Source organism: Chrysemys picta, chromosome 1 (assembly GCF_011386835.1).
Source record: "Chrysemys picta bellii isolate R12L10 chromosome 1, ASM1138683v2, whole genome shotgun sequence".
In the NCBI taxonomy this organism is placed as follows: Eukaryota; Metazoa; Chordata; order Testudines; family Emydidae; genus Chrysemys; species Chrysemys picta.
The window spans coordinates 108,167,569-108,193,787 of NC_088791.1; the positions used below are offsets into that span (position 1 = coordinate 108,167,569).

The window sequence follows — 26,219 nt, forward strand, 5'->3', positions numbered from 1 at the left end:
GTGTTCTGTGATTAATGAAATAAAGAACCATTGATTGATGTTTATGTCACTAAGAATCACTTTTGGCATAGATGGTTTCTATAATCATGGCTCAGCTGCAGCAGTCTTTAGCTTATTTGTAATAACTTTTGCCAACCTGCTATTTTAACATTTAAAAAAAAAGATACTAAAGACTTTTTAAGTAGCAGAAAACACTTTACTTGTTGCTGAAAACTGTACAGACTGGTGTTGCTGACTTGCCTTCCTGGCTCCAAGTGCAAGGTGCTTCTTTTGATAAGGTTCGCTACATAATGATTCCCTCATACAGCACTATGGGTAACTTTGGATTGTGAAATATCTGGGACGGAACCTATACTAAGCTCAACTGTAGGAAAGAAATGGCTTTGTCTTGAACAGTACATAAAGGAAGAGTTTTGGGGAGTAAGTTATGAGTGAATCAAGTCACTTCTCCAGTCTTCAGATCAGTTGGGTAACGTATCAAACCTTCCTTTCTGTATTCTTCATTGTGCTGTATTAATCTTTGACTAATAATCTCCATTTACATAAATGTCACTTGAGCCTGTTACTGTCATCATTAAAAATTCGAACCTATAACAGACTGAAGCAGACTGAAGCCTCAAACTGTCAGACACACGAGGTAAATTTCTTTTCTGATTTACACCAATGCAAGCCCCTGAAGTCATTAGGTGAGAGTCAGCACAGCACATGGCCCACTGCTCCTGAAGAATCCAGATCCCTTTGCAAAGATTCTTAAAACTGGCCACTCAGGATTTCATAGCGAATACGAACAATGCCAACAATTGACATAGTCCATCATTTTGAAAAGCCTTAGGCTGGCGTAAGTTATTTTTAACCAACAATAACTATATATATCTGTACCAGCACAGATGTTTCCCACTGGGGCTCCCTCATCTATAAACAAAGACTGGTCAGTCAATTGTTACATATTAGAAAAAAAATCCCAATGATAATAAATAATAATCATCATCATAGGGATCACATAAGAAGACTTAGGGTTTATTGGCAGCATGGTCCAGTGAATAGAGCACTGAACTGGCATTCAGTAGACCATGGTTCTATTCCTGACTCTGGCACTAATCTGGCCAGTCACTTCCCCTCTCTGTCTCTCTACTTCCCTTCCCACCCTTTGCCTTGTCTATCTAGACTGTAAGCTCTTCAGGGCAGGAACTGTCTCTTATTATGGGTTTGTACAGTACCCAGCACCAAGAAGCCTTCATGTCAGCTGGGGCTCTAGATGCTACCATGATACAAACAGAATAATACTATGGGGCAAATAGTTTCCTAGTAGTTTCAGTAGGTACCTCCATTGATTTATCCTGCTCCGGGCTCTTGCTTTGATTTATTACTTCATAGAAAGTAAAAAGCACTGTTGAAAGTGCACTTGTTTTATTTGGCATTTACAATCATAAAAGACCCTTTCTGCTAAGAAAAACAGGGAATATGAGAGATTAAAGTAACATACATGCTGTAAATTATGCAGTGTCCTCTTGGCAATGATCCATCATTCTGCCTAACCCTTGCTTGACCTCCCCTCTGTCCATTGTTTAAGTCTTTTTATTTGTGGCAGAGCTAAATGCCTGAATGTTGCCCAAGGAAAACAGTGTCACTTATGTGTCAGATCAGAAATTTGTGTCCTAAGTCCCAGTCCCAGATTCATCAACAGGAAACAAGACCAACCAACAAATATTTTTGTTCAAATGTGGGTACCTGTTTGAGAACAACAAATTATTGGATGGGGTGAAAATTGCTCTGAAAAAACAATGTTAAAATCACATTTAATCAGTGGGTCTGTCTTGTCACCTTCCTCTCATGTTACACATACTGAAGAGGTCCTAGGGAAGGGTTGTCTTCTTTGAATGTATGATCAGATTATGAACAGTAATAATATTATGAACTGTTTTTCAACAAACATTAAAATTAATGCAATATGGCCCTCATTTGGTTTCAGATACAAGTGCTGAGTGAGTCATTGGAGGAAAGCATGAAAATTTAGAACTGCAGGGGAACTGTACAATGATACATAATAAGAGGGTAGGGGTGAAGGGCTGCCTTGCAATTCTTCAGCTGATCTACTGCTTAATAGGTATATTCAGCATAAGTTAAAACCAATTGCCATAACCAGACTCAGGAAAGTTCTCCCCCGAACTCACAGCTGTTCCTATGATGGACAGGTAATGTCATATTGTAGCATATCAGTACCCTTTTATAGTATGAGAAAAGACCTAGCAAGGTTACCAAACCACTGACCCAGAGAACATCACTTAGTTCTCTGGGTCAGAGGTACAAAGAATGCTAAAGTTTCCCATCTGGTGCTTTCTGGAAGACACACCAAAGAGAGGAAAAGTGGATACAAAGGACAAAGGAAGTGACCCAATAAATATAAAGATCGTTACATGCAAAATGAGGCACAGGAAAATATTTCCATGCAATCTGGGTCAGTGCTAGCAAACAGTATTCCACAAGCTCACTACAGTTTTGTACCTCTCTATTGCTTTGTGCAGCCAAATCAAGTATTACTCTTCAATTTGCTTAATTGCTGCTTTTTTCCCCACTAGACCACTTGCAGAATAACAACTATCTTCCAAACCAATGGAGAGCTACATTTATTACTTGTAAGAGACACAGTGGCCTCTTGGGAGACAAGGGAGGTTTCTTTTCAGACAGATCCCTTCCTGGTCTATGTAGATCTGAAAGGACCAGAGGGAGAAAGCAAGATTGCCTTAGGTGTAAATGAGGGAGTACTAGATACGTTCATGGAGGATAGGTCCATCAATGGCCTTATCCTTTGTTTGCCAGAAGCTGGGAATGGGTGACAGGGGATGGATCACTTGATGATTACCTGTTCTGTTCATTCCCCCTAAGCACCTGGCACTGGCCACTGTCAGAAGACAGATACTGGGCTAGATGGACCTTTGGTCTGATCCAGTATGGCCATTCTTATGAGAAAACCCTCAGGAAAAGTTTCCTACTGAAATCAACAGCACCCTTCTGGCTGCAGCACTCATTGGTACTGTTACCCAGCTTCTCCTGTCCCTCCACCCTGTGCATTTTTAATGTGCTCATCACTGAAGAATCCCTCCATCAAACACCTTTAAGGAGTCAGACATGGATCAGAATCTGATCCTTTTAGGTATTTGGGGCCTAATTTTCCATTGCCATGCATCTCATATAGTCCTTACACAAGCGTAAAATGAGTGCTAAGCGAGCTACAATGCTACCAAATCAGAAGGATTTACATCTCCTTTGTGCTCACTTTGCATCGATGTAAGTGACTACACAAGTGTGACGGAATGCACCCTTATATTCACACCCCACACACTACTGTAATAATCTTTGAAAACTAATAACTTGTTGGTCAATAATATTCTGGTCAAACATTATATGTACAGTTATTAACATAAGCTGAAATCATGACAGAAGTGTTGTTTACTAGACAAGTCTGGGAAGTGGGTAAACCTGTTCCTCAAAGACAAAGGACAATTTGACGCCAAAGCCAGGTGTCATCAAAGCTGATGGGCCATAACCTATCAAGTGGCCATTCTTTGGCAAGGAAAAGGGGCAGGAACAAATAGATCTGCATCTTAGCAAACAGCAGCAAAAAGCCTCCTCCCTACCAGACTCTGAATCTCCTTGCTCTCAGCTGGAAAGAACTTTATCTAGGGGTCACTCACAGGAAGATGCATTTTAAAGGGTAACTGAACATAAAAGCGTGAGGGGCAAAAACACCCCAAGTTCTCTCTTCCTATTCATCTCTCTTGAACCAAAGATGACAAAAGAATCCAGCTCTTTGACTTTGGGAGGGATCCTGACCTGAAGATCGGTCAGTAATGCTGTTGGGAGCATATGGTAAGAATTTTATCTTGAACCAAGCCAAGTCTGTAAAGTTTTAGTATCAGGAAGTATTTTATCTCTATTTCTCTTGTAACCATTTGTGACTTTATTGCCTAAGCTTGTACTCACTTAAAATCCTATCTTCTTTTGTTAAATAAACTTGTTTTATTCTTTAGTCAAAATTAATCCAGTGTTGTGGTTAAACTGTAACTCCATTTAAAAAGAGCATGTTGTTGTATATTGTTCCCTGACAGGGACAACAGACCTAAAATGTCTGAACTGTCCAGGAGAGGGCTGGACAATGCAGAACAAACATTTTTTGAAGGGGAAATTCAGGACTGGGAATATGTTGGGATCACCCTGCATGTTGTAACCTAGGCTGCTGTAAGCCAGAGTGGGGCTGGTGTTTAGTGACAGAGTATCAGGGTCAGAATTGCTGAATCAGGACTGTGGCTATTCACGCACACTCAAGGTGTGAACTGCATGTTGTCTGGCTGTTTGTGAGGAGCCCAGGTTGGGAGCCACAACAGTGAAGCATTGTGAGGCACCCAAGGCTGCAGGGTAGGTTGTGACACAGCCCCTCATTGGTCTGGATTGCATTCCGGAATGTCACAACAAGGTGCAAAGGAAAAGACAATCAAGTGACTGGATTCCAAACATGTGCCCAGGATCAAAGTTTACAGCACCTCATGGACACATCAGAACCCGCTGGTGGACTTCCAAAGAAGGCACCGGCTACCAGAGTCTTAATGGATTTTGCACAGGGCACTTTTTAAAAGATACATTTCTAAAGGCAGATCTTCCATGGCAGGGCTGTGGCTGCTGAGGAGTAGATTTGCCAAATGGTATCACCAAACAGGAACTCCTCCTCCACACAGACCTACCAGAATGGCCAGTGAACACGTGGCTGAGGCCTTGTTATTACTGTTACTTTTATATAGCCCCAAAAAGTGGCTGGGGCTTTACAGGTGTACTACTCTGACTTTAGCGGTAGAGGGAAAAGGTTCCAGATCTGCTGTTTATGGGTCGTCACGTGGGGCTGGGTAGTCCCATCGTGTCTAGTAACTAAATAATAAAACCGTACCACTGCAGCACTGAGCTACTTATAGCAAATCTTGCACAACCTCAAAAATCCCATCCAGTTTAAAGGTGCTTTTATGTGAAGTGCCTATAGAAGCAGTGAGACAGTTTCCATTTTGCTATAGATAAACTAGAAAGTAGAAAAATCTCAGGCTCTCAGATCATTCATCTCTTTAACAGTCATTAAACCATCAGCCACTCAAGGCTGCTGCTTTATTTGTTTAAATAGTAAATCATCCCTAGTATAATTCATTTGACTCCAGATTAATCTGACCTTCTGATTCAGGTTGATGGGGTCCATCTGATTTCAGGGTTCACGCAGCAACGCACAGTACAGGACTAAGTATTAAAAAGGGTTCTATTTCAGATCCTCTCTCTCATATACACCCTGGCTCTCCCTGGGACACGATGCCAACTATCCCATGAGCCCAAAGTAGCCTAAGCACCAAGTCACTCACCCTCTGTGCTGTTCAGCCCTGAGCCCCATAAGATTGCAGGATCCTCTCGGCACTGATAGAGTGCATTCTTCCTTGTACTCAATAGCACAAATAGTGCCTTTTCAAATGCCTGCTTAACCTAACAAGGCCCACCTGTCCAGACTGTTGCAGGACTGACAGCTCATACATTCCTTCATGGCAAGGCAAATCTTTTACCCCTAAATGAAACTCAGTATTCCCCAATGTGTGCAGGTACATACTCTCCATCACAGTCCTTATGAATTGTTTCATCACACATGCCTGTGTTAACCAACAAAAAACCATGGTGTTAGTACCTTTTAGTAAATATTAATCCTTTTAGTCCTCTTCTCCTTTTTATGTATTAAATTCATTCACGTATTAATGATTCTCCCAAAATCCATACGGTATTAACAAAGACTGTGTTGAATAGTAAGTGCTGGTTTATAACCCGTGAATGACCTATATTTAGGAATTTCATGACTGATTATTGGACTGTACTTCATTATGGCGGGTGCCTCCAAGTGTATGGGAAAACAGATGTACAAAAAAGAGACCCCCTCAAACTACTAAAAGTGTCTACTGGAATATAAGCAGGATTGGGTGATTGACTGGGAACAATTGTTATTGGAGATGTTTTCTGAAATGACGAAATGGGGATCCATTAAAAGATGTTTTTAACTCAGTGGGAAATGCTGTTTGTCCCAGCTGTCAGTAATAATGACCAGATTAGAATTCCCTTTAGTTTACCGATCATGTAAAGATACCATAAAAGAAATTCTATAAGGTAAAATGAAAATGTTAAAACATATCACATAGTGAAATTAATCGTAGGAAAGTATTTTTCTTTCCAAAAAGGGGTTTCTTTGTCTCATGCCCTATAAAAAGACAGAGGTTTTGGAAGTTAGATGGAGAGTACAATCTATTGGCATCCCACCAGTTACACAGAAGACAACACCCAAAAGCCAGCTCTTTACCTTGCACCCAGGGTGGTAACGTATCTATTCTTTCTGTAGTCGGTTTAGTGCTGTACTAATCTCGGATTGATAATTTTTGATTAAATAATTCCATTTGATCCTGTTATTTGACAATCTGGAATTGTTATTAAATTTCAACACGCAACAATGGTATCATCATAGAACCATAGGGTTAGAAGGAGTCATCTAGTCTAACCCCCTGCCAAGATGCAGGATTTGTTGTGTCTAAACCATCCAAGACCGATGGCTATCCAGCCTCCTTTGGAAAACCTCCAGTGAAGGTGCTTCCATGACCACCCTAGGCATCTGTTCCATTGTCCTACTGTTCTTACAGTTAGGAATATATAAATGAAAAACTTCCTAACTAGATGAACAACCAGACAGGAAACCACTGATGCCAATTTTACATGACAGCCTACAACCTGTCTCATGCCTGAGCTACTCGCTGCTACTACTTCTGTTTTCGTATCACTCATTGTGACAAGAGTGCTCTCTTGGCATAGCGAAGAGACGAATTTTAGGTCAGCTGCCACCTGTGCCTCAATAATAATTCTTTTCTTCGGCAGTTCTAGACTCTCAGAGCAATCTGCGTGGGCCACTCTGACATCCAGCTTCTATGCCTCTTTTCAAATCAAAGTTATCAACAGTACATTGTGAAATGGGGGCCAGTTTAGAAAGCCATGCTAACCACTTCCCATTTCTTTCCTTCCTACCTCTCTAGAAATGGAGCCTTTCTTACAAGCTACACAGGTGTTTGTAAGGAGATAATACAATTACTCTGCAGCCTTCCATTTAACATTTCATGGCAAGAAAGCTCAGTTATTCTTCAGTAGATTGAGCAGGTTCAAAATATGGCCACTAGCTAGCAGAGAGACAACAAAATCAGGAACCAGGGTAACGGGATAAGAATTTTGAATTGATTTGTGTTTAAACTGCAAAAAAAAAAAAAAAACTAAGCAAAATTTTAAAAACCTCAATAGCTGAAGATTTCACATCTTATTTTAAATTTTCAAATATATTCTGGGTTTTTTTGGGGGGGGGGGGAGGAAGGAGGGGGAAAGGAGCCATGAATAATTGTGGCTTTTTTAACTGATTAAAGGACCATTTCTGAATGAAAATAGCTCATATTTATCTTTAAAGGGTCCTTTTTTTAGTATAAAAAAGCAAACATTCCAATGTCTCTGGAATGAAAATCAATTTGGATACAAAACTTCATAGAATAGAATATCAGGGTTGGAAGGGACCACAGGAGGTCATCTAGTCCAACCCCCTGCTCAAAGGAGGACCAATCCCCAGACAGATATTTACCCCAGTACCCTAAACAGCCCCCTCAAGGATTGAACTCACAACCCTGGGTTTAACAGGCCAATGCTCAAACCCCTGAACTATCCCTAGCTCAAGTTTTGGAAGCAAAAAGGCCATTTCATGCACAGTTAAATGGTCCATAACAAAAGGAATTATAATAGCTAGTGATTAAGGTCCTGGTAATAGCTATTCATACTTGGAAAGAATCCACAGCACAACTATTTCAATTGCTAAAGCAGTGAAGTCTGGCATGGGTTTGAAATAGAAATAGTCCGAAGTTTCATCCACGATATCCTTTTGGTATTAAAAGTGAAATCCTGATGCCAATGAAGTGAATGGGAGTTTTGTTATTGACTTCAGCAAGGTCAGGACTTGATCTTATAGCTTCTCTCTCAGCCCAATCTTAGTGTAAGATAGGGCACACACTCCCCACAGGCCTCTGTTCCCTTCTCCCCAGCCACCCTTTCATTATTACTTATTTCCCTGTGCCCTCTGGAAACCAGGTGTACGCTGATGGTTAAGCTCCTTAACATTCCCATCACTGAAACCTTGATATTCACTTATTTTATCAACTGGATTGCAAGCAGCCATGGTCTGTGGTGGCTGTACCTTTCTGCAGTCCTAACAGCTACTGCAGAGGTTTCTAGTGACACAGAATATGGTTTCGACCCTTTGTCTGCCAGGTGTCATCTGAAGTTCATCTTCTATAGGTTGAAGAGAGATAGGAATGAATGGCAGCCCTTAAAACTGTTTGGAGACTAAAAAAGGGATTTATCTGCATCATGTTCAAATTCCTCAGCCTAACCTTTTAAGCTTTGCACAGCTCCATCTCTACCTATATCTCTGCTCTCTTTTCCTCCTACGGCCAAACTCAAGATCTTGGTTATGCCCAACTTGATCTCATAACTGCCCCCCTTGATACTGTTTCCCACTCTTAATTTCATGCTTTTCTTCATGCTGCCAGCTGTGCTCGGATCAGAGTTATAGTTCCCATACATTTAGAGTCCTTCCACAGCTGGTCCCCTTGCATCAGCTTCCTGCTCCAGCTTTTGAGTCCGATCACATATTGTTTATATGGAATTAGCTTAAAGTAGGGCTGAACGCTCCTCAGGTCAGAGGCCTCATCTTCTTGCTGGACTATAAAGCACTGAGTCCCCTTATGATATTCTAGGGGAAGATTTTCAATGGCACAAATGGCACCTAACTGCCATTTGTGCCTTTGAAAATCTCCCCCATAAAAACCAGAAATATGTTAAATATAGCAAAATTCACAGCAAAAGTGACAGAAGATAGATTATATTGTAAAAAGATCCTGTTACATTGTGACACTTATTTTCACCTTTCACCAGTTCATATGCAGCTACATAAAAGGCTAAATAAGCTATTAACCATATTGATTTCTAGAGATACACAGGCCAGCAACCATTCACATAATATATCTGAACTTTGCCATTGATTACTGAAAAATGTTCCTCATGACTATACACCTAGTTAATGAAAATGGAATATGGTCTCTGGTTCAGATTACTGAAAGATTTTAAGAGGCTCTAATCAATTTTGGTTGTTGGGTTTAGTGTACGGGTGCTAGGTAGTGTTGCCGGCCTGTGATATACAGGCGGTCAGATGAGATGATCTGATGGTCCCTTCTGGCCTTAAACTCTAGGACTACAAATTTTAAATGTCACAAGTCAGAGGCCGTGGGTGGGGAAGACAAAGGACAGGCTTACTTTTGAAAACATTTATTTGCTATTATTTATTTATTTGGATTTAAATAATAATTTTAGGATGCCTAGCTGAGGTTCTAGACCTCACAACACATCATTAATAATACAATGAAGTCTCAGAAGCATCAATGTAATCATTTCAACAGGAACTCAGCCAGCCCGAGACCTCCAGACACTCCTTTCCACCCTTCATTGTTGTGGGAAGTGTACCTTCAGCCCTCTCAGACAGGTGTCTTTTGCACCAATTTGAGGCTATTTCTGTGTGTGCATGAAAGACAGACAGACGGACACACACACACACACACGAGGGTGGGTGGGACAAGTTCCGGAGTCCCACAGCCCTCACAGAGAAAGCCCTGACAGCCTCCCCCCACCCTTTTATAATGAGGAAAATCCAGCACAAGCAGCTTGGCAGACTGTAGTATGGCACATCCTTGCAATAATTCATGGTTTTTTTTTTAAACTCTGGGATTATTCAATTCACGGAGCTCATAAGAGCCATCGGCTTTTAAATATGTCCTGATTGGTCAAAATACCCTTGCAGGGATTCAGATATTTCTGCCCCGTTGGAAAACTGCTGACCAGACACTCCTACAGTACACGATCAGCATCCTGATTCTGAAACACATGACCAGAACAAGGAACAGAACCCAATCGGAAGAGAGTTCTCAACACAGATGGGGGTTGGAGGTGCATTTTCCTCAAGCAACTTAGCCGCATGGTACCTATAACAGGGCCTGCACTGGGAGAATCCAACAATCTGTTTTCCACACCAGAGAGGTTCAACTGAGTCCAGACCAGAATACTGTGGGGTTATGATGCACTCACAGAAATATTATCTCCAGCATTGTGGAGGAGTGGTTAAACACATTTTTTTAAAAGATGGGGAGGCTAATTTTAATTTGTACTTTATGATTTTTTTATTAAGTCTTTTAAAAAAACAAGCAAATGACAGCCCCGCTTTAAAAAAAGAAGATCTTGGACTTATATTTGTTTGTTTCTCTAACTCATACAGCACAAGACCATGCTCTTCTCCAATTTCTCTTTGTAAATGGATTATTAAACATACTGGTTGACTATTGGAGAGACAAGGTGGGTGAGGTAATATCTTTTATAGGATCAACTTCTGTTGTTGAAAGAAACAAGCTTTCAAGCTACACAGAGCTCTTCTTAAGGTGTGGGAAAGGTAATCGGAGTGTCACAGCTAAATACAAAGTAGAACAGATTATTAAACATAGGAGTTAACACATGTGGCAAGGGACCATTCAAAATTAAGTGGGTCATTAACAACTCTGCAGTTATAGGACAAATAAGGATTAATAGGTTACAGATTGTTGTAAAGAAACAGGCCTGGTCTACACTAGGAAATTAGGTTGGTAGAACTATGTCAGTTGGGTGAGGGGGGGAGGGTGAAAAATCCATAGTTTTGACCAAAGCAGTTAAACTGACCTAACCCTGGGTGTAGACAGCACAAGGTTGATGGGGGAAATTCTCCTATCAACCTAGCATCTCGGATAGGTGGAGTACCTATACCAAGGGAAGAGATTCTCCCATCAGCGTAGGTAGTATCTTCACTGAAGGGATACAGTGGCACTGCTGCACTTGTGCCGCTGTAGCGGTTTATGTGTAGACATGCCCACATAAACCCAATATGTCTGAATCCATGATTTCCAGTGTCTAACAAAGTTATGAATTTAAACATCCAAACTCGTCGTTTGAAGGTGTTGTGCAGGTTTCCTTTGAGGATGAGACCTGAGGGGCCAGATATGGAGTGATTGTTTTGTGAAAAGTGATTACCTTTTCCAGATCTGAAGAAGAGCTTTGTGTAGCTCGAAACCTCGTCTCTTCCACCAACAGAAGTTGGTTTAAGAAAAGATATTACTTCATCCATCTTGTCTCTCTCATATTCTGGGACCAACACATGGCTACAACAATGCTGCAAACAGCTGGCTGAATATGGCACAGATTGGGAGAGTATGTACTAAACAACTTTCTGAAAACTGAGCAATAAGGCAAAAGCAGCCAGTAACGACTACATTAGCACTTAACAGTTCTGTTATTTTCTACATCCCAAAAACATGGTAGACATTTCTCTTTCCTGTTTCTACGTATTTGGAATCTGATTCTGCCTACTCTATTTAGATTATGTCTACACAAAGCAGCTTTTAGCAACATGGCTGTGCCGCTACAGCTGTGCTGCTAAAAGGCGCGCAGCATAGCCACTGTTTGTCGGCAGGAGAGAGTTCTCCTGCCGACAAAAAAATTCTCACCCCCAACGAGCAGTGTTAGTGTTGTTGGCAGGCAAGCGTGCCTGCCAACAAAGCACTGTTCACACCGGCGCTTGTCATCGGCAAAACTTTTGTCTTTTTGAGGAGGGGAGGGGGGTGCTTTTTTAACACCTCTGAATGACAAAAGTTTTGTCTTTCATTTGCAAGTGTACACAAAGCCTTAGTGTCGGTAGTGGAACACGGGACAAAGTCCACAGCCACTTAAAGTAGAACAGCACCTCAGTTCTTGACTCCCTATCGATACATAGGACCTAGTATATTAATCTCAATGAGATGTACATGCCTGGAAAGAGAGAAGCAATGAGCTATGTAAGCAACAGGACACTTTTGGATATGAGGTTGATGTGAGATATGTGCATTCCTCAGGCCAAAGGCCTACATGCACCTGAGAGGTGTAGTTACCTCTAATTGTTACACTTCATTCAGTGTGTCATTATTCTATTAAGAAAATGGTAAGATTAGGAAATCTGAAGACATGTATTCACTGGAGTCTGTAACCTTAGCTAGCCAGTTTGTTTCCTCCCTAATCCCAACTTTCAAAACATCAACAAACTCATGAACCCTGTACAGTAGAGTAAACAGCAAAGAAGTGGAAGCTCTGGCTAGGGATAGCCAACCCAAAATAATCTGAGTGAGAAAACAGAAAGTGAGAGGAAGAGAGAAAATCATCTGAACAGAAAAGAATGCAAAAAACAGGTATTTATAAGAAGTGCATCTTTCTGCAGATCCTGAACAGTAAGATGAAAACCCTGCTGTGCATTTAAAATGATGAATTGCTGACCTGGTTTTACTTCAAATGCACCTTTTCACACAGCAACTTTTTTCTTTTTAAAAAAGCCACCCCCCCACACACAAACTGGGTTGTGATGTCCCTGGGATTGATTACACCAGGATACTCCTGTATTTATAGATACAATGTTATTTTTGTGACTCAGAGCCATACCATTTATCAAACTCAAAGAAAACCTATTCTTAGTCCCATACCCCACCCTCCTCCCTCACCCTCATGAATTTACCTCTTTCAGGTCGTGGACGATAGCAGTGAGCCTCTCATTCTCTGCTTGAACCTTGGTGACCGCTGCCCTGCTCTGTTTCAGCTCATTTTGCATCTCCAAGATCTTCCCTAGGTAATAAGCTTCCTTTGATGCAGACTCCTGCAGGAGAGTCTCTTCACGTGTTTCACCATCTTCAGCCACTTTGCGATGGATTGAGAAGGATTGTCCAAATGCCTGCAAGAGTAAAATAATGGAAGCCTGTAAAAATCTACTCACTGTAGAGGGCAACTCTATCCTGCCATGGGGAATGGACCACATCTGGGACCTCCAAGCTATGACCAACTAAACATTGTATCAGCAGCTTTCCAAGAGATGAGGGTGTGACAGGTTGAGCCCCCTGTCCGGGATGCCACCTGATGTGCTGGGGTCCCACTGGTTCTGCCCATTCCACCAGCCTGGGCTTCCTCACCCTGTCCTAGCTGTGCCAGGCCCTCAAGCCTTCTCCAGCACACATACACAGGTAGGGACATACCCAGCTGCAAACGGACACAGACACTGAGATCAGCTCCGTGTGGGAGGAATCAGCTCGGGGACTGCCCAGCACTCACATGGTGTATACCTCCTTTGGGGCATAAAACCAAAATAATATTGTCTTGAACTATATAGAAAGACCTGCACAGTACAAGCTCATAAAAATTTGCCCCCTCAAGTATGAATGGCACAAACTGGGTTTTTAAATAAACAAGAAATTAGATTATTAACTACAAAAGGCAAATTTTAAGTGATTGTAAGGATAGCAAAAAGAACAAAGCAGATTACTGAGCAAATAAAACAAAACCCGCAAACGAAGCTTAATACCCCCAAGAAACAGGTTACAAAATGTAATTTCTCACCCTAAATGTTGTTTTAGGCAAGTTGCAGCGTTTCTGTAGCTTAGAGTTCCAGTTATTTTTCTTTACAGACTGGACCCGTCTCAGCCTGGACTCAACCCCTGCCTTTCCCTTCAGGTGTTTTTAGCAATCTTCCTTCTTGGACTGGGAGGCAATGGAGACAAGTCCTGTTTGCCTTACTCCCCAGCCTTAAATAGAATTTATATAAGGCAAGAACCCTTTGTTTCCAGTGGAAAAATACCAGCAGTGTCCAAGATGGTACTCTGTATCAGGTGACATCATCAGACGACCCTGTAGTGTCAAAGCAACATCCCAGAATGCTCCTCAGGATGGTGTGAGATTAGTATCTCCAAAGTTCTATTGTCCTTCTTAAATGGTTCATTCAGGCTGATGGGGGAATGCCCACCAGACAGTAGGCATTCTCCCAAGTACACACACAGTTGTAATTGTTACAAAGTCAATATTCCTAACGTCAAATACAGAAATGATACATGCATGTAAATAGGATAAACACATTCAGTAGATCATAACCTTTTCAACGATACCTCACATGACCCATCTTGCATAAAACATATCTTAGTTATGCCATATTCATGTCATAACAATATTTCTATGATGAATATGGGGTGTAATGTCACAGAGGGCCCCACTTAATTTGCATGAAATAAAACACATTGAAGCTGTTGTTGTCTGTAACATAGATGTAGCCCAGAACGAACACAGGTACCACTGTGCAATATTTCATCTTCTTCCAGGCAGTCTCCTCTGAGAGCTAGATGGTGCACTGCTTGCTGAGAAATTCTGTCTTCCTGGGCTCAATATTCTTATTTGTTTTCCATAGCACCTAGGAGACCTATTCATGGACCAGGACCCCATATATTGCTAGGTGCAGGACAAAACACAGAACAAAAAGACAGTCCCAGCCCATGGGGCTTACGCCATCGGTAGCCATTTGGCCATCACTGAACTAGGTGATCTAATATCTGCAAGTGCTCTTTTTCTCTAATTTATATTCAATAGGTTTTTTTTTTAAAAGAGTGTACATGGCTAGTAGTGCTCCATGCATTGTCTTCCATTTTAAACAGTGCCTTATGATGTGACCCAACTTCAGGCGGTCAGGGGCGCAAAGACAACATGTTAAGGCTCATCACAATTCACAAGAAAGTTGAGAAGACTACATAGGCAATGACCATCTCTATTACTGTACAGCAAAGAGGGATGCCACTTTTAAACTCTTACAAAAATAAATCAGAGAGTTTGACAGCATTACCATTTTATTTGCTTTCTTTTAGCCTCTTCCTCCTGCTTCCCTGCTCGACTCCCTTCTTTTCTATCCCCTATTCCTCTCATGAAGAGAGTATTATTATTTAGGGATGAAAAGAAATTTCTATAGGAACAGATATTTGCCAAAGCAGCAGAGAGTCCTTGGCTACCCCTTTGATACTAGATATTTGCCAGTTACTCTTTCCCTGCTGCTGGCTTGAGTGATCCCCTTTCTTGCACCGTGGTTAATGAGAGAGATGGTTGCTTTATACAGCTCTAGTTTCGTACTACAGCAGGCCCAGTAGAGATCAGCAGCATAATTTAGCTCGATAAGACAGACAAAAAAGCACATAGTGAAGAAACATCTACCACTTCATTTTAATTACTGTTAGTCAAAACCGTGGATAACCTACTCAAAACCAATGGAAGTAACCAAGTATAAAGAGCTGCTATCTTAATAGTAGCTAACGCTCTCTCACATTTCTTAACTCGAAAAATTATTCTTGCTTGAAGATGGTAATAGTCTTCCCATTCCAGGGCTGACAAAGGTTATGGAAGAATCTATTCCTCTAATGAAGACCCTCCGAAAAATTTATTTTCTGCTGTACTCATAGCTTCATTCTCAGACTGATCCCCCAAACCCAAAGTATACTAGACAGTTCTTCTTCTTGTAAACAGTACTCTCCTTTACCTTCTCGTTAATAGAAGTGTCATGCCAAATTAAATCCATTGCCTTACTGTTGTTATTTATAGCCTTCTCAGAACACATGCAACATTTTACTGGCATCACAGCTGAAAGAACCCTTGATAATTTAATCGCAAAACTCAGTTCATACCTTTGTACTTTGTAAGTGTGGTTTACTTCAAGGGTATTGTGAAATCAGCATTAAAGGATTCTAAATATATTCAATAATATATTAATCCAGCTGTCTCTTCAAAAGGCTGCAAGTTCTGAAACAGTAGGAGTCAGCAACTTGCTGGATGGGTTATTTTAAACAAGAGGTTCGATTTAAAATAATGAAACTGTTAATTGTGATTCAGTCAATACACCTGTTAATATAACAGTGAGTTAGGAACACTGCTCATAAAGTACATCTTATGAAATAAAAGGTGCATTCAGTGGCTCACTATTGATGATTAAAGGCCTAAGCAATAAAGTGCCTGTCTATCAAAGGGACACAGATACTGTGGTGATGAAAGCTAGAGACAAAAACACATCTTTTAAAAAGTGGAAGTCAACTCTGACTGAGGAAAACAGAAAGGAACAAACTCTGGCAAGTCAAGTATAAAAGTATAATTAGACAAGCCAAAAAAAAAAAAAAAGAATTTGAAGAACAACTAGCTAAAGAAACAAAAACTAACAGCAAAATCTTTTTTAAGAACATCAGAAGAAAGAAACCTGCCAAACAATCAGTGGGGCCACTGGACGATCAAGATGTTAAAGAAGCACTCAAGGAAGACAAGGCTATTGTGGAGAACCTAAATAAATTCGTTGCATCAGTCTTCACTGCAGAAGATATAAGGGAGATTACATCTCAGTCATTCTTTTTAGGTGACAGATCTGAGGAACTGTCCCAGATTGAGTTGTCAGTAGAGGAGATTTTGAAACAAACTGATAAATTAAATGGTAATACATCACCAGGACCAGATGGTATGTACCCAAGAGTTCGGAAGGAACTCAAATATGAAATTGCAGAACTAGTAGCTGTGGTATGTAACCTATCCATTAAATCAGCCTCTGTACCAGAAGACTGGAGGATAGCTAATGTAACGCCGATTTTTTTTAAAAGGCTCCAGAGGCAATCCTAGCAATTACAGGCCAATAAGCCTAACTTCAGTACCAGACAAATTTGCTGAAACAATAGTAAAGAACAGTATCAGAGGGGTAGCCATATTAGTCTGGACCTGTAAAAAGCAACAGAGGGTCCTGTGGCACCTTTAAGACTAACAGATGTATTGGAGCATAAGCTTTCATGGGTGAATACAGCAAAGGCTTTTAAGCAAAGTAAGCCGTCATGGGATAAGAGGGAAGGTCCTCTCATGGATCAGTAACTGGTTAAAAGAACAGCGTGTAGGGATAAATGGTCAGTTTTCACAGTGGAGAGAGGTAAACAGCAGAATCCCACAAGGATCTGTACTAGGGCCAGTGAGATTCAACTTGTTTATAATTGACCTGGAAAAAGGGGTGAACAATGAGTTGGCAAAGTGTGCAGATGGTACAACATTATTCAAGATAGTTAAGTCCCAGGCAGACTGCAAAGAGTTACGAAGTGATCTTGGGTGACTGGACAACAGTGACAGATGAAAATCAATGTTGATAAATGCAAACTAATGAACATTGGAAAACACAATCGCACCTATACATACAAAATGATGGATTCTAAATTAGCTGTTATCATTCAAGAAAGATCTTGGAGTCGTTGTGAACAGTTCTCTGAAAACATCTGCTTAATGTGCAGCAGCTGTCCAAAAAGCTAAACACAATGTTAGGAACCATTAGGAAAGGGATCGATAATACAACAGAAAATATCGTAATGCCACTATATAAATCAGTGATACACCCACACCTTGAATAATGAATGCAGTTCTGGGTCTCCCATCTCAAAAAAGATACATTAGAATTGGAAAAAATGCAGAAAAAGGCATGAAAAAATGATGAAGGGTATGGAACAGCTTCCATACGAGGAGACATTAAAAAAAACTGGGATTGTTCAGCTTAAAAACAGATGACTAAGGGGGGATATGATAGAGGTCTATAAAAATCACAAATGGTGTGGAGAAAGTGAATAAGGAAGTGTTACTTACCCCTTCACGTAACACAAGAACCAGAGATCATGCACGGAAATTAATAGGCAGCAAGTTTAAAACATACATAAGGAAGTACTTCTTCACATAATGCATAGTCAACCTGTGGAACTCATTGCCAGGGGATGTTCTGAAGGCCAAAAGTATAACTGGGTTCAAAAAAGAATTAGATAAATTCACTGAAGATAGTCACTGATTAACCTATTAGCCAAGATGGTCAGGGATGCAACCCCATGCTCTGGGTGTCCCTAAACCTCTGACTGCCAGAAGCCAAGACTGCATGACAGGGGATGGATCACTTGATAATTGCTCTGTTCTATTCATTCCCTCTGAAGCATCTGGCACCCGCCGCTGTCAGAGGACAAGATACTGGGCTAGCTGGGCCATTGGTCTGATCCAGTGTGGCCATTCTTATGTTAGCTATATGTGTATGTAGATAGACATATTTATATGCCACCATCACAGCAGCTGTAGCTGGCAGAGCAAGAGAAGACAACCAGCCCATGAAAAGATGAGAGTGCACAGCCTTGCTACTCAATACCTGTATTACTGGAATCTGAATCCTTCCCATGCTGTCAGATATCACTTAAGGAGACTACTATGGATAAATACCAAAATACATCAGTGGTATCCTTGAGAACATAAGAACGGCCATGCTGGGTCAGACTGATGATCCATCTAGCCCAGTATCCTGTCTTTTGACAGTGTCCAGTGCCAGATGCTTCAGAGAGAGAGTGAACAGAACAAGGCAATTTACTGAGTGATCCATCTGCTGTCATCCAGTCCCAGCTTCTGGCAGTCAGAGGTTATGGGACACCCAGAGCATGGGGTTGCGTCCTTGAGTATCTTGGCTAATAGCCATCAAGGGACCTATCCCTCTCATCAATGCATCTATCCATCCTTCTACGTGGGTCATCATGAGCCCTTTTCCTAATATTTGATGTCAGGGTGCTATCTTTTTAGGTTTGTGGGGTGCATTGAAAGGGGATTTGGGATTTTATTTTTCTTCCCTGAAAACCTTCTCCTGGTTAGCATTTGGCCATAGCAACTTTTAATTTAAAAATAAAAAAATACTGTATTAGACCCCCAGGGGGTTTTGGGCATGAGAAAAATTATACAAACATATTTAATTATTATTTGCTGCACCACATCTAACACACTTTCTGTAATGGTGCTGAAACAATGTCTACACCAGAACTAAGGACATTTAAAATGCAAGTTGCAAGGCACAGGAGCACAATAGCTGTCATTTCCCCTAGTGTATACAAGTCTGAGGAAGAGGAGGCAACCATTCACAAAAGGATTGTTTCCCCTCTCATCCCCACCCTCCAAAATCCAAGCTATAAATGTTTGTTCCTAAAAGGAATGCCGGACAATTAGCTGCCAAAAATATAGCAGGTCTCTAGTACACGTTTAGGTCTCCACAAAAGCCATGGAATTTTAGCTGCTCAGTGATAGAACCAGCTATTGGCGCGATCTTTTACTGCACTGGTAAATCATTTATCTGGAATCACTTTTTACAAAACCACTAACAGCAAAATTGTGAATTACATTCATCATTAAGAACTGGACTTCTACCAGTCATCTTCAAAACTGTGCCATACTTCACATCCTATAAACTAGTTCTGGCACTGTGAGGGCTTTAAGCTTTTTGTCATCACTTCACCCCATCGCCTACCTCCCTACCTCTCACAAAAATGGATATTTCACAACTAGGAAATGTCCAAATAGAATTGAGGTATCCGGCATGAGAATGCAACTGAGCTGATGCGTTTTGATGTACATTTTACAACTCAAAGGGGAGTGATTCCCCTGCTTATGTACACATACGCTAGCTGGAGCAGTGTCACCGCAGTAGCACGTGTAGTGATAACAGAGATATGGCAGAGCCAGGCTGAGTACAAACCTGAAACCAGTGGATAGGTACTTGGCATGGCTCAGCCGTGCCTCTGCTGCCACTACCCATCCTTCTGTGGCTACGTTGCTATTCATAGTTGCAGCAGCTTGATGAGAGCCAAAGCGACTATGTGTATATAAGCAGGGGAACCACACCCCTCACTCCTACTGTAGACGTAGCTATAGTGAGAGAGAAAAAAAGAATTCCGTATTTTTTTCCTGTGAATTCTAATTTGAACACGTAGTCTGTAAAAATATTTTATGCTAAGCCATTAAACTACTCCACAAATTGCTGTCAATTTATTCCCCAGATCCCCCACTTTTTTTTTTTTTGCATAATTCCTCTTAGCATGGTTGGAAATTATGCAAACCCAGACATCAAGGAGAGAATATGAAAAGTATCCTTTTGTCAAAGTGTACACAAGCGGTTGACCTCCTTGTGCATTTTAAACTTTGATTAGAACAATTTGCATGTAGAATGGTTAAACTTTTCAAAGAGAACTACTTAAGGGCTTCAATGGGACTAGTCATATGTTTAAAGTTATGCACATGCATAAATATTTTCAAGATCAGAGCCTAAGACATTTGTGTAGAAAACTGTACTTCCTTATATAACCATGTAACCTTGCTGTAGTGTAGAGGTTCCAATGAGCTGGCCATTTATTTCGCCAGCATTGTCCCTTTAAGAGGAAAAGTTTGCTGCTTTTGAATCAGTTCAGGTTAAGCAAACTTGTAACAGGCTTGATATAAAAAGAACAGGAGTACTTGTGGCACCTTAGAGACTAAAAAATTTATTTGAGCATAAGCTTTCGTGGGCTACAGCCCACTTCATCGGATGCATAGAATGGAACATATGTTAAGGAGATATATATACACATTCAGAACATGAAAAGGTGGAAGTAGCCATATCAACTCTAAAAGGCTAATTAATTAAGATGAGCAATTATCAGCAGGAGAAAAAAAACTTTTATAGTGATAGTCAAGATGGCCCATTTCAGACAGTTGACAAGAAGGTGTGAGGATACTTAACATAGGGAAATAGATTCAATCTGTGTAATGACTCAAACATTCCCAGTCTCTATTCAAGCCTAAGTTAATGGTATCTAGTTTGCATATTAATTCAAGTTCAGCAGTTTCTCGTTGGAGTCTGTTTTTGAAGCTTTTCTGTTGCAAAATTTCCACCTTTAAGTCTGTAACTGAGTGATCAGGGAGGTTGAAGTGTTATCCTACTGGTTTTTGAATGTTATGATTCCTGATGTCAGATTTGTGTCCATTTATTCTTCTGCGTAGGTTTGTGATTGATTAGATTACTGAGAGTCATTCTAGTTGTGACTATCCTAGAAAGCTACTCAGAAGATACTGCTGGTCCACAGCTGGCTTTTAGTTACAGGAAACATATTGCATGAGTTTTCTGACAATTGTGTTGGCTTCCTGATGCAATTCAAGACACTAACATTGCTATATAAAGCCGTATATGGCTTGAGTCCTGTCAGAAACCATTGGCCTCCTGGTGTAGTGCAACAACAGTTTAAATTGGGTGTGACGCTCAAGTTAGATTTAAAGTTCTGAAAGCCGAATGCCACATTTTCAGTGGAAGACTTCCCCGACTGGTCTGATAGAGGTCAAGTGTGAGATCACCAAGGCATGATGCTGTTAGCAGATGAACCAGACCCCCACGATCCTTTGTAGATAAACCAAAGTCCCATAATGCTTTATAACTATAATCCTTCATATTCAGGCTAAATCTCTGTGTGTTGTCAAATGGCGGATTGTGCGTGATGTCTTGCTCTGACCCCCTGATCTTTAGAAATATGTCCAGAAAACCAAGAAAGTGAACACTTGTTGTTACAGATGTCTTCTGTAATTTGTGAGATAAAGACTTGTTGATATATGTCTTTAGCTTATCACAATTGTATAAGTTGAGATGCCATGAAGGCAATTCCACAAGTCAATAGGTCATGAGAATGAAATTTTCTGAGTCTCTTTTTTGTAAAGTAGTATGATATATAAAGCGGGGAATTTCTGCAAGATAGTTGGAATGCATCAGGGTGCAAAACCACTTCCCCATATTGATAAGGTATTTGCCTTTTTGTATCATTCTGATTAATCTTTTACTAATAATCTTTGATTATTAAATTGAGCCTGGAATAGAACCTTTAGTTAACAGTGCAAAGCCCATCTTTGACCTCAGGTATTTGCCCAAGGCAGGAGTTGGTGATTAATTTATTGGGAGGGGGGGTATATTTTCCTTTTGAGTTGTTCACAAAAACTGTACAGTATGATGTCATTAAACACTGAGCATTTGCCCTGAGACATTGAAACCTCATAACAGTATAGTGTGCTTTTTATTCCAAATGGATTCTGAGCACTCTGAATAATGTGAATTCAGCAATAACAGAAGTTCATATCAGTGCATTATAAGGGATCGTGTTAATGGACATGTATAGGCCAGGGAGACTGTGTGATACATGAGTTAGAAATAAAAATGAAAACAAGGTCATTCATCATAGATCTTAGAACCTTTGTGTGTGGAATATAATTGGCATGCAGGAAGTAATGGAGGGAACGAGGTGGACCTATGCTCCTGAAGGAGTGGAAGAAAAATATGATTGATCCAAACAATTGCACAGTTGTGAATATTATGACATAACCAGGTAACAATCAGAAAGACAATGCCTAGTCAGAGACAAAAAACCATCACTGGAAAATGAAAATTATATTCAGTACTTTTAAAAAAGCTGAGAGTTAATTCAAGGATGGAAAGCACCACATATGCAAAAGATCAGCTAAAAACAGTAGTAGGTAACGGAAGATGCTGTGGGAAGTCCCTCTGAGTTTCTGTTTTATTTTTATTAGTTCACTCTCAGGGCTGAAATTTGGAAGAAGAGTTCTGCAGAAATTTACCGTTACGACCTGTGATTACGTAGCAATAAAGTTTAACATAAAGCATGACTTGACTTCTGCCACAAATAGGCAAATGATGAGCCTATCTGTATGACTGATATTTAATGCAGTTTCCCCAAATGCATAATGTAACAGCACAGAACTTGTTAAAACAATTACCTGTTTCAACAGCTAACTCCATTTAAGTAGGAATGCATTTTATACTAGTAAATTCCACAATTGCAGCACAAAGCAGGAAACAGGGGAGAGGAGGAAGGGTTAGGATCTGCAGAGGGTTGTGCAAAGGACAAGAGAGCTCCCAAATTAAAGCATCAATATGATGCTCCTAGCTGGTGAATACTTAATCATCTAGTGGTATATGATTTACTGTTTGCTCTGACTTTTTTCCTTTTCAATCCCTCCACCTCCAGTCACAGGACTCCTGCCTTCCATGCTTTGTCCATCCTTCCCAACCTCCTGTCGTACTTGTTACCTCTATTCTATTGAGGTTTTTATACAGCCATTATCACCATAATCGCCGGATGCCTTCCCAAAGTGCATAAGCACCACGAAGGCTCAGAAACAGCTAGCATGCACCAATATGCCTGTGACGTTCTGGGATGCAATCCAGACCAATGAGGGCCTCTCTCACCACCTGCCCCACAACCCTGCGTGCCTCACAATACTTTGCTGTTGTAGATTCCAACCAGGGCCACTCAAACAGCCAAACAGTATGCAGGTCACACCCTGAGTATGTGTATAGAGCTGCAACTGTGGTCCAGCAGCTCTGACCCCAGCAGCCTGTCAGCAATATGCGAGTCATAGTCTAGCCTTGACTAGCCTTGGTTACTACTTAAAGGATGACCACAACACACTGTCAGTCCTTAATCTTCCCAAAAACATGTGTTCTGCATTTTCCAGCCTTCTCCTGCACAATTCAGACCTTAAAACTCCATTGCCCCTGTTAAAGGTCCATATTCAACAGTTTGCTACTTTAACTGAAGTTAACAAACAGTTCAGTTTACATACAGCACTGGATTAGTTTGCATTAAAAATAAAACAAATTTAACTACAAAGAGAGATTTTAAGTGAGCACAATTATAAGGTATTAAAGTCAGAAATGGTTACAAGAGAAATAAAGATAAAATGCTTTCTAGTGGCTAAAACTTGACAAGCTAGACTTGGTTCAAGATAAAAACCTTACCACTGGTTCACAGCAACAGGGCTGGCCAAATTCTCAGGTCAGGATCTCACCACAAACTCAAAGGACTGGTTCCTTTGTCTTCTTAGGCGAAAGAGAGAGAGAGAAAGAGATAACCTGCAGTGTTTTTGCTCCTACTTTTACAATCCAATCCCCCTTGGAAATGCATTTTCTTTAGGGTTACCCCTAGATAAAGTTCCTTCCAACTGTGAGGAAGGAGACATGGAGTTTTGTGGTGAAAGAAGTTCCATGTTGTTGTTCACTAAAATGTAGATTGATCTGTTCCTGCCACCCTTCCTTGCCAATGAATGACCACTTGACAGGTGATTGCCAATTAACTTTGATGACACCTGGCTAGAGGCATCAGCTCATTCTTCTTCTGAGAAAACCATTTGCCCCCTCCCCAGACTTATCTTGTAAACACATGGTAATCATGATTTCAGCTTAAGTTCATAACTCTTAATAGACATTTCATACATACATTCCACAAGAACATTGATTATTAATATGTGGTTGGTTTTTAAAATGATACCTCACAAGGCATATTTTGAGCAAAAATTCTTACAATAGTGTGTACGGTGCTTTCGGTCACAATACCATACTGGTACCTCTCTGATTATACTATTTTTTTAAAATGCTAGCTATTGTAGTTGTGAAGAATACACTCTGTTCACCTATATGAGGTTATTGATGCAGAGCTGTATCGGCACAGAACCTGGAACAATAGCTCTGAGAGGAGTGAACTGTGCTGGTCATGTCAGGGAGGTGCTAACTAAAGATGCCCAATGATGATAGTTAACTAATGTTGACAAATTATTTAATTGCTAATGTAGGAAAGCAGAGGAAGGATCACAGAGCTGCACAATGCACTGTGAATGACGTCTCATTTTGGTGCCACAAGTTGGTGGCATTTGAGAGATGCCGCCATTACATTTTTCCCCCACTTACAAAGGAACCAACCCCAAGAACCTAGCAGAGCCCATGCACATACCAAAGATCTATCTATCAAGGAGAGACAAGTTCAAAGAGTGCAGTGGAGCCAAGCAGCATGCATGATCATATTCTAAATATATGCATAATTTCATTTTGGTCATTTATGTGGACAGCGCTTATTTTGTGGGAGGAGCTTGAATGTCCACTTCAAATATCCACCTACAATCATCTACTTTCCTTCTCCCTCCCCCCCACCCTAGTCTATCACATGTAGCTCTTTCTTTCTCCCTTCCTCTCTCTGTGGGGGAAATGTGTGGAGTATTTTAAAGCATACATATTACATGCACACTGTGCTATGTGTTTGTATTAGCAAAGTCAAGGTCAAAGAAGTATCCCTTGCGCTTGGAATGGTGAGGTTTGTAGCAACTCCTGTGGGGGAGATCCTGCCTCTACCACCTTACATCCCTCCTCTTCTATATTCCCTGTCCCTGCCTTTGTCTTTGCTGCTAATTAATAACCTCCTACCTTTCTTCCTTACCCCACTAAATGTATTCTACGGTTTAAAAATGGGGGGAAGGGAATCCAAGAACTAACATGACCTTTGCCAACCTCATTTTAATCACTTTAGTTTTATTTTGCACCTTTTGTCTGCCTTGCATATTTAGACTGCAAGGTTTCTTTGCAAGCATTGTCTCTTATTCTCTCTGTACAGTACCTACCACAATGGGGCACCAACCCTGATTGGAGTCTGTAGGCACTACTGTAATACAAACAATAACCTACCAGAATTACTTTGGTGGTGTTAGCTCATTCTCTCGTCATGTCACATTATAAAAAATAAAGAATGGTGGATCTGTAAATCTATAGAGTAGCCATCAAAACACAATTGTGTAACATACTAGCAGCAATCCAGCTGCTTGTCTTTTCAAACTATAGCTGCCAGCCCTGGAAAGATGTATATTTTCCCATACATTACCAACATGACCCAAGATTATATTTGTATATTAACAACATGCTTTTCTTGATATATGTAATCATAAAGTGACACTGCTAAATAGCTTAGGATCAAGTGTTAAGCTCTCTTAGAATTTGTCATTGACTGGGTATGGTGATTGAGAGGCTACATGGCCTTGTAATTAAGGTTGTAGAATGAGTCTCCAGAGACCTAGGTTAAATTCCCTAACTGCCACAGAATTCCAAATTGTGCCTCAGGTCCCGATCTACAAAATGGGGATAATAATATTTCCCACACTCTGTTGTGAGAAGGAATATATTATTAATTGTGACATGGTGAGGGCCATAGGCCCTAAAACAGAAGTTTAACTATTACATATATAAGGCATTTTATTGCCTTATAATCTATAAACAAGAAAGTATAAATCTTTTATTTCCATATACCAGTAGACTTAATTTATTACATTCAGCAATGATTTAAGCTGGTCTGAAAGTAGGTATAAATGACAAAATAGTGTTGTGACAGGTTCCCCACCAGAGTGCCACTTGCAATTGGGGTACCACTGAGCTCACCTCTTCCACCAACCTGGGCTTCCTTATACTGTCCTACGGAGCCAGGCCCTCAAGCCTCCTCCAGCACACACACAGATAGAGACACACCCAGCTGCAGAAAGACACAGACACGGAGATCAGCTCTGCATGGGAACGCTCAGCTAGG

The 26,219-nt window shown here is 40.7% G+C and overlaps 1 protein-coding gene across 10 annotated transcripts in view; it reads right to left on the minus strand.

Annotated features, from left to right (window-relative positions):
* BICD1 (BICD cargo adaptor 1) overlaps positions 1 to 26,219 on the minus strand; it is a 284,378-nt gene that overhangs the window by 132,205 nt on the left and 125,954 nt on the right. For 8 of the 10 annotated variants that reach the window (XM_065566307.1, XM_065566317.1, XM_065566312.1 and 5 more), the window contains exon 2: positions 12,698 to 12,910. The exons of the other annotated variants lie outside the window; for them this stretch is intronic. In XM_065566307.1, the coding sequence (XP_065422379.1) occupies positions 12,698 to 12,910 (213 nt within the window). The remainder of the gene's footprint in view (positions 1 to 12,697; positions 12,911 to 26,219) is intronic. 10 annotated transcript variants of the gene reach the window in all.